Source organism: Ambystoma mexicanum, chromosome 10, assembly GCF_040938575.1.
Source record: "Ambystoma mexicanum isolate Mex_15411 chromosome 10, UKY_AmexF1_1, whole genome shotgun sequence".
Lineage (NCBI taxonomy): Eukaryota > Metazoa > Chordata > Amphibia > Caudata > Ambystomatidae > Ambystoma > Ambystoma mexicanum.
In genome coordinates, this window is record NC_090932.1 from 679,005,875 (window position 1) to 679,023,428 (window position 17,554).

General features: G+C 45.4%; 1 protein-coding gene and 1 long non-coding RNA gene across 4 annotated transcripts in view; one reads left to right on the forward strand and one right to left on the reverse strand.

Annotated features, from left to right (window-relative positions):
- LOC138491639 (uncharacterized) overlaps positions 1-17,554 on the reverse strand; it is a 317,517-nt gene that overhangs the window by 255,802 nt on the left and 44,161 nt on the right. The window lies entirely within an intron of this gene.
- The window catches only part of ATR (ATR serine/threonine kinase), a 1,676,349-nt gene that overhangs the window by 59,978 nt on the left and 1,598,817 nt on the right, over positions 1-17,554 (forward strand). For all 3 annotated transcript variants that reach the window (XM_069618270.1, XM_069618272.1, XM_069618271.1), the window contains exon 2: positions 11,950-12,041. In XM_069618270.1, coding sequence (XP_069474371.1) covers positions 11,950-12,041 — 92 coding nt within the window. The remainder of the gene's footprint in view (positions 1-11,949; positions 12,042-17,554) is intronic.

Below are 17,554 nucleotides of genomic sequence, written 5' to 3' on the forward strand. Positions count from 1 at the left end.
AATGTGGATCCTTTTGCATGTGACATCCCCATGATTCTGTCCTTTTTACTTTCTTTGGCCCACAGGGGCTTGCAAGTGGGTACCGTTAAGGGTTACCTGGCGGCGCTGTCCATCTTTAAGCGCTCGTCTGAAGAGTGTTCTTACTTTAAAATCCCTTTGATTTCACAGTTCCTGAAAGGGCTCACTAATGTGTTCCCTCCGTCACCTTTCCTGGTGCCCGGTTGGGATTTGAACCTTGTTCTTAAGTTTCTTATGGGTGCTCCGTTTGAGCCTTTACATTCTTGCCCTTTGAGGCTGTTAACTCTGAAAACTGTGTTTTTAGTTGCGGTTACTTCGGCTCGCAGAGTGAGTGAGTTACAGGCACTTTCAGTTAAGCCTCCCTTCACTGTATTTCACAAGGACAGGGTTGTCCTTAGAGTTCGTCCTTCTTTTCTTCCGAAGGTAGTGACGGAATTTCATTTGGCCCAGAAGGTTGTTCTTCCGGCATTCTATCCTCCTCCGCATCCTGGTAAGGAAGAGGAGAGGCTCCATAGGCTTGATCCTAGGAGAGCTTTAAGCTTTTATGTTTCACGCATGTCCCGGGTCAGAGTGGATGATCAACTCTTTATTGGTTACGCTGGAAAGCGTTTGGGGCAAGCTGTGACGAAACAGACTTTGTCTCGCTGGATTATTTTGGCCATCTCGGAGTGCTACCGCTTGGCGGGTAAGGACCCACCGGCTGGCTTGCGGGCCCATTCTACCAGGGGTATGGCTGCGTCTACTACCCTGCAGAGGGGTGTTCCTATTCGCAACATCTGTGATGCAGCCACCTGGGCTTCAGTACATACATTTGTACGTCACTATTCCCTCGATTCCATCCGAGCACAGGATCTGGCCTTTGGCAAGGCGGTCCTTTGCTCTGCTATTTGATTGGCTATTCTACATTTTGATTCTAAATTCTTTCCCTCCTCCTTGCTTTGGTACTGCTTTGGGAGTCTGTCATAGATATGGAATACGTCGGAGGACCCAATCCCCTCGAAGAACAAGTTACTTTCTTACCTGGTAACGTTCTTTCGATGGGATGGTCCGACGACGTATTCCATATCGCTCCCGCCCTGCCTTCCCCGCTGCAGAATTTCTTTTGCGATTGCAGCTTACGTTCCGCAAGGCTTTGTGTCTGACTGGCAGTTGACTTATGTCACACGTTCTGGGGGAAAAAACTACAACTGAGGCTATGGGCGTCGTGCGTCCTACTTATCACATCAGATGACGTCGGACGTCGGAGGAGGTCCTCGACGACGGCGCATCGACGTCATCGACGCAGGACGCAGACGCCGAAAAAGTTTCCGAAGCAGCACAGCTGTGGTGATTACATGTCATAGATATGGAATACGTCGTCGGACCATCCCATCGAAAGAACGTTACCAGGTAAGAAAGTAACTTGTTCTTCAGTTGTCGGAGCCTGGCTTTAATTGGGACAAATGAATATCTTGCTCTTTGTACAGTTGGAGTATAATCAGGGTAGATGGTGATCTTGGAATTGTCACGTTCTATAATTCCTCCTTCCCTGGAGTGTTTCAGAATGGTTTCCCTATCTTGGAAATTAAGTATTTTAGCAATTATCGGGTGGGGGTGTGAGCCCGGCGGCGGTTTCTTTTGGAGGGATCTATGTGCCCTTTCCACAGCGAAGCCTTGTGTTAATTTTCCTGCTTCGACCTTCTGCTGTATTAGGGCTTCTATGTAAGTCGTTGGGTTTGAGCCTTCAATTCCTTCAGGCACCCCCAGTATCCTAACTTTGCCACGTCTGGCTTGCCCTTCTGCCTCCTCAGATCTTGCTTCTAGCGTGGCCACCTTCCTTTCCAGTTCTGCCATCCTGGCCTTCAGGTCTCTGCTGTTTCCTGTAGGGTTGTTTCTACATTAGTCACTCTCTCGGTGAGATTTCGGGCGTCCTGGCGCATAAGTTGCATGTCAGCCTTCACTTCATCGATTTTTGTGTCTATAAATGTGAAGCGATAGCTTCTAGTACCTGGCTATCTTTGGCTTCCCTCTCTTTTGCCTGTGTGAGTTCTGAGGAGGAGGTTGGGGCTTGAGTTGGAGCTTGTGTTTTGGTGGTAAAGTATGTGTCCATAGTTATTGTCTTTCCCTTGCCCCTGGAGGACATGATGGAGTTTATGCGGTTTGCTGTGAGGTGTGGTTCGGTGGCCGTAGGATCTGATGTTTATCTTGGTTTTGGGCTCAGGGCCTCAGATCCTGGCGTCTGCTGCCAGCTTGATTTATTGTAGGTATATACGTGGCTGGGCACCAGTCCCACGCCCTTCTGGCCCTGATGATGCGGTGGCCCTGTGAGCTGTAGTTTCTTCGCCGGCACCTTTGTGCGCTGCGTGGGTCACTCCTGTTGCGGGGACCCGGTATTTGGATGTAGCGGCTCAGGGCCTCACTTCGATGTCCCCTGGACAGCCCCTGGGGGATTCTCACTTGCTCAGTTCTTGTGGGCCCCTGAGTTGTTGGGTGAGGTCTCCCCGGCTCTCTTGCAGTCTGCGTGCCCCCCAATCGGCCTGGCTCACCTTAAGCTTGCCTGGATTCTCTGCGTCGGGGTCGGCTGGCTCCGGCGCTGTGTCGTGGGGTCTGCCTCCCTTCCCGCTTCAGTGTTGTGTTCGGTTGCTCCTTGGCTCACCTCTAGCAGGGGCTCTCCTCTGCGGTCTCCTGTAGCTCCAGCGTAGAAACACGGGGACACCCTTCTTCCTTGCCTCGGCGCCAGAATCGCTCTCGCCTCCGCCAGGGTGGGCTCACTGCGCCTCCTCAGTCTCCAGCTGGGCTTCCTGCGGTCGGATTTCTGGATCAGCTTGGTCGCCCCTGCGCAGCTGGATGGAACTCCTTCTGGCGTTGGCTCCTTCCGCAGGTCGGCTCCAGTTATCCGCCTCCTAAAGTGTAGGCGGCAGGCGGTTCTTCGCTGGAGGATGCCGGCTCTAGGACTCGGCCGCCATTTGGAATGCATCCTCGGAGTGGGTGGTGGGGGTGGATCAGCTTGAGCGGGGTTACCCGTCTCCTCCAAGTCCGATTTCTCTGCAAAAGTGCAGCACTGTGTCGGGCGCTGCTTCCACTGCCCCTGCGGCTGTTTTTTATAGATAATGGTGCCCTTTTGAACATCTTAAAAGGATCTGGATATGGCGCCTCGGCCGGAACTCGCTTCTCTGGCTCCTTAACACCATGAGCTCCAGGCCACGCCCCCCCCTAGTTCCTTCACAATATGCTTGGGTTTTATTCCCTCTTTAGGTATAGGTTTTTCATAGTTCTCCTTCATAAACCTCTTACACTCTGGTCTAAACGTCTAGGCCTTGAGTCTGGTAACCCATGCTTCCTTAGTTTGGGTATGCCTTGTTCCAGTTTGACCTTTCCCATCTCCTAGGATTTCTCACTCTGAATGTCTCTCCTCTAATTTTTATTTAGAAGATAAAAATGTCCCGTTCATAAACCCTGAATTTTATCTCTGCTTTGCTCCGCTCTTTTCTGCCATGGGGCACTTCCCCTCTTTCCCTGTTATTCGAGCCCAATATTTAATTACTTCTCTTTTAGGCTTATGCATTATTCTCTTTATTGTATTTTCACAGTTCCAATTAAACACGCTTACAACCAGTATCTCATCTGTCTCACTGGGACAAGTTCTCCCCTCCTTTATAATGATGCCTGACGGCCTCCCAGTTCTCCCATTCTCCCTGTTACCTCTTTGTCTGCGGAGTAATGCTGTAGGGGTCGGTACATGGTCCTCTAATTCGAATTCTGCTCTGTTGCTTCTCGTGTATCGTCGGCTTCCCTTACTCGGTCTACTCTCGCACTGCTGCCGGGTGCCGGCACTGTGGACCTTCGTACAATCCCCACGGAGGTGGTTTTGGCCAGGTTCACCGGGCCCTCTGCAGATCACGATGTCGTTGTGGCATCCCCTCCCCGAACGTAGGATTCCCTTCTGCAGCTTTACAATGGCTTCTCCGTTCCTGCTCTGCCTCTCCCAGGTGTGATGATGTCCGGGGGGGGGGGGGGGTGCTTCCCCTGCTTATGGTACTCTGTCTCTCTCCACTTCGCCTCGCCAAAGCGTGGTGCTGTCGGGGGGGATTCCCCTGCTTCTGATTCTCTCTCACTCTGGTCACTCTACTTGTCTCAGTTAAACTGAAGAGACAGATTATTTTTCTCTTGCAGGATAGTTTATTTCGATATTGCCTTCGGCCAAACACCCAGCTCTTACAGCATTCTTCATGGCAGGTATTCCCATATATGCTGCTAGGATGGATGGTCTAGGGGGTTCCTCACAGGAACCAGAGTTTTTGTCCCCTAATGGGGGTGTCTCTCCCAGTGAGGTCTCACTTGGCCAGACCCCTAGGGAGGGTCTTGCAGAGCGGACTCACCCCCTTAGCCTCAAAGGGGGAGGCTCCCCCTTGGGGACAAGGGACCAATACCCTTGATTCGTCACAGTATCCAGTACAGATTTGTGGGGTAGGGATCCCTAATATCCCAAGACCAAACGTTGGGTTCTGCCTTAATTTACACATAGATGCAGGACTTAAAGCCTGTCACTCTGTTCATGGAGTGGCTGAAGTTTCCACCAGGGACTCCTCCGACTTCTCTCTCAAGGAGAAGTGTCTTTTGGAGAGCAATCTTCTGCTTCACATTCAGAATTCCAGATGTCTCGCAGGTTGAACCGATACTGCTTGTCCTGAAACACACACTGCTTAACTGTCAGCCTTTGTTAACTTTCTGTCACAGGATTATCTCATAGTTATCCAAACCTGCAATCTCATTGTTCTCTGCTATCATCTCTTGCAACTTTAGGCGAGTTGCCACAGAAGAGGTCTCTTGGAGGCCATTTTGAAGGTTAGGACCAGAACTTGCACACGCTTGAAATGTGCTTATCACTACCATTGAACGCTTTTTTTCCATGACGTAATACTCCTAAATGCCCATAGGCGCCCACTCCAACTCCCCTCTCCACTCCCTTCTAATGTAGTACTTTGAAGCTCCCCATGCGCAGTTTTAAGTGCTAAATCAGCAAACTTAAGCCTGGTTCCACCTGCTTGTCTGCTCCTATCCTCTCCCCCGGTCATTCCTTCCATCTCCTCTCATACCCAAATACCATTTGAAACAAAGAATATAGGAAAAAACTTCCGCTATGTTATTTTTCTTTCTCACTTTTAACAAAAACTGCTATAAAATACGCCATTTGCAGTAATTTCTTCCATATTTTCTTTGGGCATAACAACACAATCCCTTCTTGGCGAGATTGGGCGTGCTCTCTGTGCCACGTGACACGTTTAATATGGGGCATAGGGAAAATAAATCAGGGTCACCTTTGGTTTCCTGTCCCATCCCTGACAGAAGTGGTACATGTGCTGATCCAAGCTCGGTCCTGGTCATGTCGCGCACAACACATGGCTATATAACGCAGTTCCGATTTTTCATGTTTATGTGCTTTTATGCTTCGAAGACTATCTGTACATTTTACATTTACGTGAATCTCTTAGTTGCTTGTCGCTACTAAATCGGTAGTCTTCAAATTGAACGTGTCCCATTTCTCCTTGTTGCATGTGTAGTAAGTATGGCGTGCCAGGGTGCGGTCACTCTGCTGCGCGCTGCACATCAGTGTTTAGCAGCCTGCCCTGAGGCTTAGCAGGATACACGTCACAAAGCAACTTTGCCATCATTCTGTGACCCTTTGTACCTCGTGCGTTTATTACAGTGACGTCGCATTTGTGACCTCACAGTGGTTGTTTACAGCAGGTCTCTGAGCTTGTTGTCCATCCAGTCCCTGTTGTGTGGTTCATGTCGGCACACTACACCATTGGCCCGCCAACAGTTTTCTCCCTTGCGGGTCCAGCTCCCTCTTAGACACATAGCTTTCCTACAGTGGCCCCCTCGTGCCCTCTTATGCTTCACACTTCCTCTCGGTGGTAGTTCACTTTGTTGGGTGCAGTTACTCGCATGGGCCCTCAAGCGTCAGTCAGCATACTCCTTACTCGATCCTCTCGGTCTCCGACGAAATGAAGGCCGGAGCCGGGAAGTGTAAGTAAATGTTCATTTAAAAATAGCTTTTTATAATTAATGTTGGTGTGTGACAGCATAGAAGCTTATGTGTAACCACATTGTGCTTTAAAAAAATAATATCTCGCGGCCATAGTTTCAGGGCTTTTCAAACTTCTGAGTTTAAAGGGGCCGCAAACCCGTTTATTGGGTGAAAGTGGGCCACATTTTTGGCCAATGTGGGCAGGTTTGATGGGTTACTTCATTATGCGGCTAGTGGTTTGACCCGTGTTGGTGCTGAACAGATATTCTTTAAAATGCTCCCTTTGCATCACATTTTATCAAAACGCTTCCCTTTGGGTGCTACTATTCAAGCAGTCTGTCACAAAAGGAATGAATTGCCATTTGCAAGCGTGGGCCACTTTTTCATTGGTGCCCGAGACATTTTATGCCCCAGTCCTACCCTGCCTGCATTCACCACACCACACAGTGGTCGTCACAAATGACAATTGCTAGAAGAAGAAAACTCGTGCGTGGGCCAGGGGACCACAATTCCACATCCAGAGTGCACCCAATGACCGCCTGGGAACAGAGAACGTTCAGAACAAACTGGCACCCCCACACCTCAAATACAACTAAAAAAAATGGACACGAAGGAAATTTGATGGGGACCTTTAGTCTCAGCGAGCGTCCGGCTAATGAAGGGCCCGGAGGTCACACCGTCAAGCATTCATGCATGTCTGAGTAATCTAGCCAGACACATTGACAATCTCTGTGGTAGCCTGAATAATGGTATGACGTGCACGTGAAACCGCGCCAAAGATGGAATGCTGAGAGCAGAGCACAACAGAAGACATGGTGGGAAAAGGTGAAACTTGAATGGGTTATGCTATTTATGTACTGGCAGTGTCATTAAAGCCCAGAGAAAAGAAATTAAGCGGAGACGTAAACGAAATTGACAAATGAATAAAAAAATAATTAGGAACTCTGTTGTAAAATGGCCATTACAGGTTTGGTGGAGAGGTAAAACTTGTAATGACCCCAGCAACGACGAAGGAACGCCGAGGGAGAAATATAACAAAGGAAGCAGAGTGTCGGAGCACGAGAATGAAATAAGCCACATGGGAGAGGAGGCACAGAAGAAGGGCGCATACAGGGTATGAAAGAAACCGTAGGAGCGTAGTAAATGTAGGAGCAATGAAAGCCCAACATTTACCCCGTCTCTCCAACCTAAGGAGAGACCTGTGGGAGTAGAACAAATGGACCTCTCTAAGACAGTGCAATTATCGTCGTAATTATGAATTCCATAAACCTCGGCTGTGAAATCACAGAAGGATATCGTGGCATTAGGAAAAGGGGATAAAGCTACTGATGGATTTTAATAAAAGCCGCATACAACAATGCTATATAGGGATTTTGATAAATACACATTTGTGGTCATAATAGGTGGGTGTGATAAGTAGTAGCAAAGTTTGGGCAGTGTAGAATTAAAAAGGAACTTTTTGGTGGATATGAACCTAAGGACCCCCACAACCAGATTCACTTGGTGTGGTTTTAAGTCGAAACCTTATGTCGCATTGGTGTGGGAATCTACGGAGACATTGAGTTCCGTTACTCGTTGAACAACCTGGTTTTAACTGAGTTTCTCACACACCTCTTACCGCGCCATACTCTTTTGTCTGACACTCTCAATTCAAACTAGTTCTAATAAGTTATAAAAGTCCTGGCAGCCATAGGAACCTACGTGAGACGCTAAACCTGAGACTTTAGAGATGGGATTTAACCCCAGGACAAGCCGGCACAGCACAGACGTAATGCAAATCAATATAGGCCATCAGAAACACGACTTGCCCTGATTTGAAAAAAGGCACATAGGTGTCGAAACACGTGTCATCACAAAGGCCTTCGATCATAAATAAATACTTGCCACCCTTTTTGTCTGAAAGGACTTTTATAACTGATTACAACTAGTATGAATTGAGAGTGTCAGACAAATGAGTATGGCGCAGTAAGAGGTGTGTGAGAAACTCAGTTAAAACTAGAATTAAAAGGTAACCCTGCTATGCCTGAGCAGGAGGGGAAACACAGCCAAGAGGATGGCTGCTCCCTCTGCCTGCCTAGTTCTGCTTGCTACTCCCATTAGCTGCCGTCTCACAAATATCTTCATTTGAATGTGGCTTGGGGGCACATTTTCTTTATCATTTCTGTGTTTTTGGACAGCCGTTGTGACTTTGCTGTACCAATTTGATGTAGGTTGCCGGCGGAAACTGGAAGCGCTACCAGATCGGACACCAGGAAAATATGGTCCCTCTGCTCTCTGTCAGCCTGGGATATCAAAATAAGGATCCTCCTTTTGAGCATTAGCCAATAGGAAGCCTCTTCCTGACACTGCTGGGCTAACGTATTGGAAAGTATGCACTACCATGGATTGACCTAGCCTACTGTGAGAAAGCCACATTCTGCAATAAGGGCAAGCACTCCATGAAGAAGATATTGCTCGCTGAAATGTGAGCAGCACAACCCATACTAGACAGATTTTGAGAACAATAACGCACAGATGACATGATGGCAAATGTGAAAATCATCTCCCTGAACATGAATGTCATTGCACAGTTAGTCGGGCACACAATTAATGGCAATTGGGTTATGGGAAAAGTAAAATGCCCATGTAGTAAGGTAAACATATGTTAAATACCTGTTGATGCGTTAAATTGCCTTTTCTAGGAACTAGACTCGACTTAGCAAGTTGCATTAAGATTCAGTTGTCTCTGTGGAGCATGGTTTAGATGCTCAAGAGGGTACTGATCTCACAGTAAATTGTGTTTGAGATAATATTCCAACCCTCTCCATCGGGGTGAGTGGGAGACACAGACCTATGAGGATAAGCCACATGCCCCTCCTAAACCAGGGAGCAGCAGGGCGTGAAATGAAATTCTACTACGTGGACTATTTGTTGTTTCAGCAGACAGTTATGCTGCAGGAGAAAAAAACGTGGTGGACTAAAAAGAGTTGGAAATAGTGAAGGGTAAATAAATCGGACACATGAAATACAGTGTAAAAACAGAACACGGACAACCCAATATTGGAAATGAATGTGTAGTCTGGCAAAGGGCACACAAAACACTGAAATGCATCTGAGAATAACCAGCAGCGCCCCGATATGGAGAAATCGGAAAGGAAGATACAGAAAGAGTGGGTAAGTAAGGTGGTGGTGGTCGTGGTGGTGAAGGGGATTGAAAAGGGCGTTCAAATTCTGACTTCAAGAATCTGGACGAATTTGCCACAACTTTAAGACGTGGAAGGTATGCACAAAACGGATGTGGAGGTATGTTGACCTGCAGTGCTGCTTTTCCGGTTTGCAGAAAGACGCGAGTAGAAAAGAAGCTTAACACATAGCAATCCTTGAGAATTGATGGTGGGGCTCCTAAAACACAATCTTCAAACCAGTGTATCCAGACGACACTAAACGTACACTAAATGCCACATTAGAAGATCTGTTTCTCAGGCAATGTGATGTAAAGGATTCAGATAGTATAATGACATTGAGCTGAAGCTTAAGGTTGCTTACTTTAAGATTATACATCAGTGGCTCTGGACGCCTGCCATAATGCACAAGCAGGTGAAAGGAGCAGATGGGGAGGGGGAACGCTAGAGGTGTGCATTTGATCAGTGCCATGTTATGTGCTCTGGTCCTGTCGAAGTCTCGGCAGAACTTGTGGACCTTAATACATTAAATATTAAAAGTGAGACCTACCAGCCATCCTGTTGCACTGCTATAGACGATTGTGGTTAAGCAATTGATACTGTGGCATTGGAGGACAGTTAGAACGCAAATGATGGGTTGCCAAAATAGTGCAGCCTCATGGAAGAGACTGATCAACAGCCTCAAATATCAGAAAGTCCTATTCAATATAATGTGGTTTGTAAAAGGTGGCAAAAAACGGGATGCAAAACCTTAGAGGGGAATAAAACTTTGTAGGTGTAGTGAGAACATAAGTCAAGGCTGTGGAGATGTAAGAGCTAAGTGAGGGGAGAGACGAAGCATAGTAACGGGAAATGGGAACGCAGAAGGTTATTTAAAATGTTACTTTTTAGCTTTTTTAAAACGTGTTTGTAAACAAGGCTACATTAAACATTGTAAGAATGCCACTGATCATTGGGGGAAGAGGGTCAATTCGAGTGGAACATGGGGGTTGCATCAACAGAGCTTCACCTCGCCTGTGAAATAAAGGTGTTGACTGTGATCGCTACCCATCTTCTACTCCGTGAAGTGTGGGTTTACTCTGTCTGGACATTCTGCTTATAAAGTTAGTCTTCCAAGAGGAGGCGTTGGCTTCATTTCAGACAATAATGTGTCTTTGGCACAGACTCAGGATTTTAATCAGCCAGGCAAAGGCCTCTAGTTTTTTTTAGGACTATCGGTTTGTCAGAGTAGTATTTGACACACTTGGGCATAGTGGCTTCCCACCTGCAGACAAACCCCTAAACATACAGTGTCTGTTTTCTATACCGAAAGACTACTTAGGGTGATTATCTCTGCCATTTAGGTCTGATTGTTCTATACAGTAAATGTTTTCCGCAAGGAGACTATAAATGCAGTTGCTTCAATGGGCATTGGGGAACCCCCGTATTTAGCATGGTAACAGACTTGTCAATGAAAGTGGTACAAGATCTTCATTGGTGGACTTCAGACTTAAAATTTCTTAAGGGTGGCATGTTTTTGGGTGATGCCTGTGAAGAAATCCCTGTTTCAGGTAAAAAGAAAACAGAAGCTGCTTTGTCATTGGTTAGAGTGCGTGGTAAGGGAGTCGGATGGGGAGCATTCACTGGATTCGGTTATCAGTCTGAAGCACTGGTGGAGAGAACAGCTGTCCATCCCATCCTTTTTTTAAATTGTTCATTTGATATATTGAAGGTGTAGCCTTCCAGGGGATTATCTAAGTATTGCCTGCACAATTCTTCAAGGACGGCTAATCATATGAACTTTTAAAGAATATGCCTTTGTTAACGGTAGTGGTGACAGATACAATCTTCCTGGCGTGTTCTTATAGCCTACCTGCTCCGATTGTTCATAGTAATTTGCAGGAAGTGCCATGGCAAATAGATATGCAGGCGTGCTCTATGGGCGTGATGGCCCCTCATTTCACCAATAGAGTAAAAGTAGTTTCCAAAGTTGCTGGAAATATTTCCAAAGATGAATCCTCTGCCAAGGAAGGACTTTAGCCATCAGAACCATTGCTACCCAGAGTAAGCACATTTTACTTCTCAACCAAGTGTTGGTATGGCTTGTCTCATTTCAGTGCAGAACATCTGAACCTGAAGTTGATGTTTGCCTTCACTCGGGGCACAGTTAAGTTGAAGTCTTTGGGATACAAGTGTTTTTTTGTCCTAGACCGGGTACAATGTCCGGAGACATGGAAAGCTCTTATACCAAAGCTGTACACTTGCATACTTTCTTTTGTCTTTTTTTTAAGGTAGCTTTCTACTTTGCGTTTTTCATGGTTTAAGTATTATGTATGTTTATGTATGTGGGATACATCTTTATGTATATATTGGCATTACTGCCATAGCTCAGATTCCATATATATATTTTTTTCATGTTTTATTTTCATTTTACTTATAACAACAAAACATGAAATAACAAAGAAATTCGTAGCAAAAACTATATACATAATTACAAACACATAAATCCCCCCCCCCCTTTACAGATGCCAGGTACACATCACATAATATGAAATTGTCAGAATCAATACAATGTCAGAAATTTGTCCCAAATTTTTCTAAACAACCCATTCTTGCCTTGTTTCCTATATATACATTTTTCCACATAGCTCATATTCCAATACTTGGAAGGTGGGGATGAGGGGAAATGTTTAATCAGAGTTTGGTTTTCTCTTTATTAAGAGAGTTCTGTTTCTGGTCTACATGATAATGTTTTTTTTCTTCCACTTTCCTCCAAATCAGTGCCAAACCAGAAGACTATAACACTGTTGTTCAGAAGCCACGCCAAATCCTTTGCCAGTTCATTGATCGTATCCTTACAGACGTAGATGTTGGTAAGCAATTTCCTTTGCACATTTGGTACAATTTGTGTGGCTTTAGGGTCACCAAATTCACGTGTTTAAGAATATCCATACAATTTAAATTTGCACTCAATGAACCTAAATGGGAGCAATATACATAGTCAGTAGTTAACCTACACGTCTGGTGCAATTGTTGCTTTTGGGGGCCTGGAGTTTCAGACCCCTGAGGACATTTCTGTTTGCAACATGGTACTGATTTTTGTTTCCGACTTTGAAATCAGGGTAATGGCACACTGAATGTTCGCTCGAAATGTGGGCCCTGGTGAAGTGTGTTATTCTGCTGGGAAAGCACTATCTTTCTAGGCTACTGCTAAGAGGGGGTGCAGGGTTTGTGCAGTGTAATTAAAACATTTTAAGCATTGCTCTTCTGGTTTCACTTCCCGAATCCTTTCCTCCTGTATATGTAGATTGTACTGCCCTGGTGGGGTTCTTCGGCAAACTGCAATATGTAGATCCAATTTGGTGGCCTAGTAAGGATTTAATGCATCATTTTCAGTCATTTAAAGTCTACATGGTGTGATATTGATGTTTCAGGTACTTGAGATACAAGTGCCACTATGCTGGCTGGGGCTGATTGAGGACGTAGTCCAAAACAACTGGAGAGCCAAAGGTGGCAGACCCCTGGTCTCTAGAGTATTGTTTTTCTTTGAGAAACCTAAAAACAAACATGAACTTTGAAGTGTGTCTACCAGTCTGTATGGTGTTTTATTATTAAGGGTATTATAACATGTATTTCTTTATATCTGCAATAATCATATAATTCACAGCAGGCTTGTAACCAGGTGCTAGTTGTCCAATGAAATCTGAATCTTCCTATCCACACCCACTGTACTGCCAAGTGAACAGGTCCTTTTACTATGACTGTTTCACGTCAAGTGAGGGCATGCTTCTTGCCTACTGATGAAGCCCAAAAGAAAACACTGAGAGATTTGAGGGAAAAGTTATGCGTCACAAGCAGACCCTCACATTAAGGGTGGAACCCTTGGCATATAACAAAAAGGCTCGTGACTCGCAAAAGTACCGCTCTCTTAAGTTGAAAGGAAAAAAGCTATCTCATGTCAACAGAAGCTACCGCGTTCATCAATATTGCACAACAACAACATTGAACATTATAAAAACAATTACATATTTTATTTGAAAATTTCATATACATATTTAATATATCTCCAATACAAAAGATCATTTCAAAAAGTTAGTTTAAGAAATTCTAATTAAGAAATGCTCTCCTTGAATTAATCATGAGTACAAAACGAGAGAAAAAAAAGAAGGGAGAACAAGAACATAAACAAAGAAGAATCACTCCATATCACTGATGCAACGTAATTCACTAATGGCTATCCGTAAATGGGAGCCGAGATGACAAAGTGGCTTATACACAGTGATAATATGTGATCACAGTTCACTTATTCATTTACCCACTCCTCACCATTCGTACCAAACAATCTCATACAGAACTTATGTTTCATTCATACAGATACACACCAAAAAAACCTTTTAAACAATGATAAAAACAGGCCCAACATGTTTCTTTCCTTATACAGGATATTCTAGGAAATTCATCAGGGGTAGACTTAAAATCAGAATCATTGCATACTGACAGTGATTGGTTTTAAATGAACTCGAAAATTCTCCTCAAAGTCCAAATACTTTGATAACTGGCAATCCCAATCTTTGCATTCACGGAATTGCTCGTCGATAGTTTCACGAGATAATTTTCACCTATAAGAGAGCGATGCATAAAAACAGTGTATCAATTACCTGTTAACAAAGGTATACCTTATGGTTATACCAGTACCTGAGAAACATAGTCGTTACCGTACTCAGTGTACGAGAGCTCATGACTAGCTCAATAAAGGTTTCAACCATGACACATAGCCAAAGACACCCCCCTCCACCACCATTGAGAAGTACTATATATATATCTCACCCCTCTATGTCTGAAAGTTGCCATTGAGTCAGGGATTTTGCGTTTCTGTCCTGTTGCAAACTCGACCCCATGTGTGACAATACATAAGCAAACAAGTACACCAGAGATTGAGAAACTACAAAACTAGGAACCTCGATAAAAAAGACACAATTGCTCGAGAGCTCAAGAGCGTCTAGAGAGAAAGGCACACAGCGTCTGGAGATAACAGAACATACAGGAAATGCTAATAGGGGGGCTATTTTAGCTCACTGCCCTTTAACACAGGCATTAATCACCCATCTCGCATGTTTCCTCATAAAACCATGGTTAACTTACCCACGAATGGGGCACGTTATCCTAAGCAAATAAATGCTGTCTTTGTTGATAGTCGCAACCTTCCTTCTACGTGTCAAACTCGCTGGACGTCAACAAGAATATAGATCTGGAAAGGATGATATGGCCAACAATTAGCAACCATTCTGTTACATTGTAGTTCCCCCCACCAGACACATTCTTGCCTTTAGCGTCTTCTAATTGCTCTTATAGGGGTTGGCTTACCCTGTAGAAGGTGAATAAATCGTGCTACAGCGGAAGCTGAACCATTATCTTCCACTATTGCTGTTTGGTAGCCGGAATTCGCACAGCCGAATTGACCCGAGGTCTAGAATGCGACTTGTTTGGGGTCAAACTTATCCCCATTACATCGGAGCATCGGAGAGCGTCAACACTGTTGACAACAAAAAAGACAACACAGACAACAGTATCAGCAAGTGGCATTTGGTATTGGTAAGGTCTGGCTCCTTATTCCCCACCTGAGTAGCCCTCAATCGGTTATCGCTAGCCGACTTCTTACTTACCTCTATATGGGTCTAACACCGCATCCTGGATGTTCCGAGCTCCGTTCGGTTCGCCTCCTCGTCTGGCTTATAACTTGCGGATTCGTCACAGCGTATGATCGTTCACTGCGTTGGTCCGTCTCGACAGCCTTCCTAGTGACTGCCGTTGTTCCCCTTGTTCGTAGCTCTCGGTTCAGAGGAACCAACCGATTTTAAATTCATTACAGGCGCCTCATGATTAGCCAATCAGAGAGTGCCCATCGCAGCATGTGACCTTAACCATGTCATGTGACCCGACTGGATAACACGGAAATGTTATTCAGTCCGATCCGATCTCTATTCTATGGTCGCCGATCCATCGCCGCCCACAAAGAAGCAGCACGCCAGATGCGAACCATCCCAGGACAACCAAAACAGGAGGAAAAACCCGGAGCACATCACAAGCCTCCACCACCATCCATGCCACAGAGGGAGAAGACGAAATGCCGCGTCACCAGATGAACAGGTCGATGTAATATGAGAGCTGCCGTGCATGTTTTACTCACAGAGTGACGGACAAGGTTTATAATATTTATTAAACCATCTCTCAGACCGTACTGGAATTCTACAGTACCCAGTCGAATTTTTCATTTAGACCATTGAGCATGCTTTTAGTCAGAAAAATAAATTTGCGTTCTTTTTTTGACAACGCTAGTCTATCCCGGTTGATGTCATTACTCGGTTTCTGATTGTAAACAATCGACCAGGAGAGATCCTGTACTTGGTGAGTATATTCTACCCAGTGTTCTACCAATGGGGCATTCTTAGTCCAATTCTTTAAACCGCTACGGTGTTCACCTATCCGCAATTTCACCTTTCTCTCTGTCTTGCCTATATATAGCTTGTGGCATGGACACCAAACTACATAGATTACCCAACTCGTGTTACAATTGGTCAACGTTTTTTGTAACCACGGAGTTTTCAACCCAATGTCAATCGAAGTGGTTTTCTTAGTAAAAGCACAGCAGGTACATGTTCCACATGGGAAATGACCTGTTACTGCTTGTAAACCCCAAAGTTGTGTTAGGGTGAGGTGGTTGGTCTAGATGTTATATCATTCCGAGTTATCTGCTCCTTAATGTTCTGGCTCCGTTTAAAGGCAATGATCGGTCTTGAAATGGGATCACTACCCTTCTCCAGTATGTCCCAATGTTTACAAATCAAACGTTTAATAGCGTTTGACATGTGACTTAAGGTGTTGACGAATACCAGACGCTCATTGTTTGTCTTTTCGCCCCTATGTTCCTTGTATTGAAGGAGTGAGTCCCGATTGTTATTGTCTGCCCTTTTACGAGCGGTATCGACAATATGTTGTGGAGACCCTCGTTTAATTAAGCGCTCCTGCATGTTGTTCGCTTCTTCTTTATAATCTCTTCTCCTTGAACTGTTTCTCTTGAGTCTCAAGAATTGTCCCAATGGGTGATTATCCCGTACATGTTTAGGGTGAAAACTTTCATAGTGGAGGACCGAGGTTTTGTCTGTAGGTTTATTATAAGGCTTAACGAAAAGTGTCTTCAAGGTGTTGTCTGCCACAATCGTGATGTCCAGAAAGTCTACCCTCTGATTGTTATATGATGAGGTAAATTTTAGAAAAACATTCTGTACATTAAGCCATTCCAAAAACTCGTCCATTTGTGGTGTGGACCCCTTCCAGATGACCAGAATGTCGTCAATGTATCTGATGAAGCCTGCCTAACAAATCATGGAAAATAATCTTAGGATGACAGTCAACTGATGTTTTTTTTAAGATTCCTTAGATGCCATGGGTGTACATGGGTCACCACAGCAACCGGCTGGATCCATGACGATCCTGCTCGCTGTGCGATAAAGCATCTATTTTAGTTGGGTGTGCTTAAGCGTATCCTAAATTGGATTATCTTCTGCCTCACTAGACCTTCCCAGTTAGTGCTAGTGGGCTTCTCCGTGGGCTTCTCCAGACTGGAGCTGTCCCCACAGTGGTCAATCCTTTCGCTCATACTTTATAACATCAGTATGGGGCCTGTGGTCAAAAGTCCCTGTCTAAACCTGTTGGTGGATGGTGGGATGGCTAAGGAGGTTGAGTGCCGCTGCAAGTTTGTTGATTCTGGGCCCAGGGAGCATCCCCAGTCTTCCCCTGCTATGCCTTGGGTAGACAGCAGGGACTTGTAACATTGGCACCTTAGATGCTCCTGGCCCTTAGGGGAATCGAGGAACAGCGACCCGCAGGCCCTACAGCGCTTGCCTGCTTGGCTTCTGTTACTCGGGAATCTTTATAAATTTGCAGAGCGAATGAGAGAGACCTGTACTAGGGCCAGAAGATTGATAGGCAGGCAGTCAGTCATGGCGTAAGGCCTCCACTCCCACACAGTTAAGAACAGAAAGGCTAAGGGACTCCACTCCGAGGGCAGAGTCAGGGTGTGCCCATCAGAGAGATGACCATCCAATGAGAGGAACTACAGCCCCAAGTCGCTCTTCAGCCAGGGTAGCCAACCTGGGGTGCGGGACCCACCCACCAACCAATTCCTATTCCAGTAGCCATAAAAGTCACTCCTGAGTTCCCTTACCCCAGGTGAAGTGGGTAGAGAGAAGACTGTCCAGGGGAGTGATTAGCCCATCCCAAACCCCGAACCAGGTCTCCAGGCCATCCCCAGGGGCTGAGCCTGACAGTCCATCTTTATTCCAGCTAACACCACTGAATCCACCTTCACTAGAGCGTGTGACTAAGG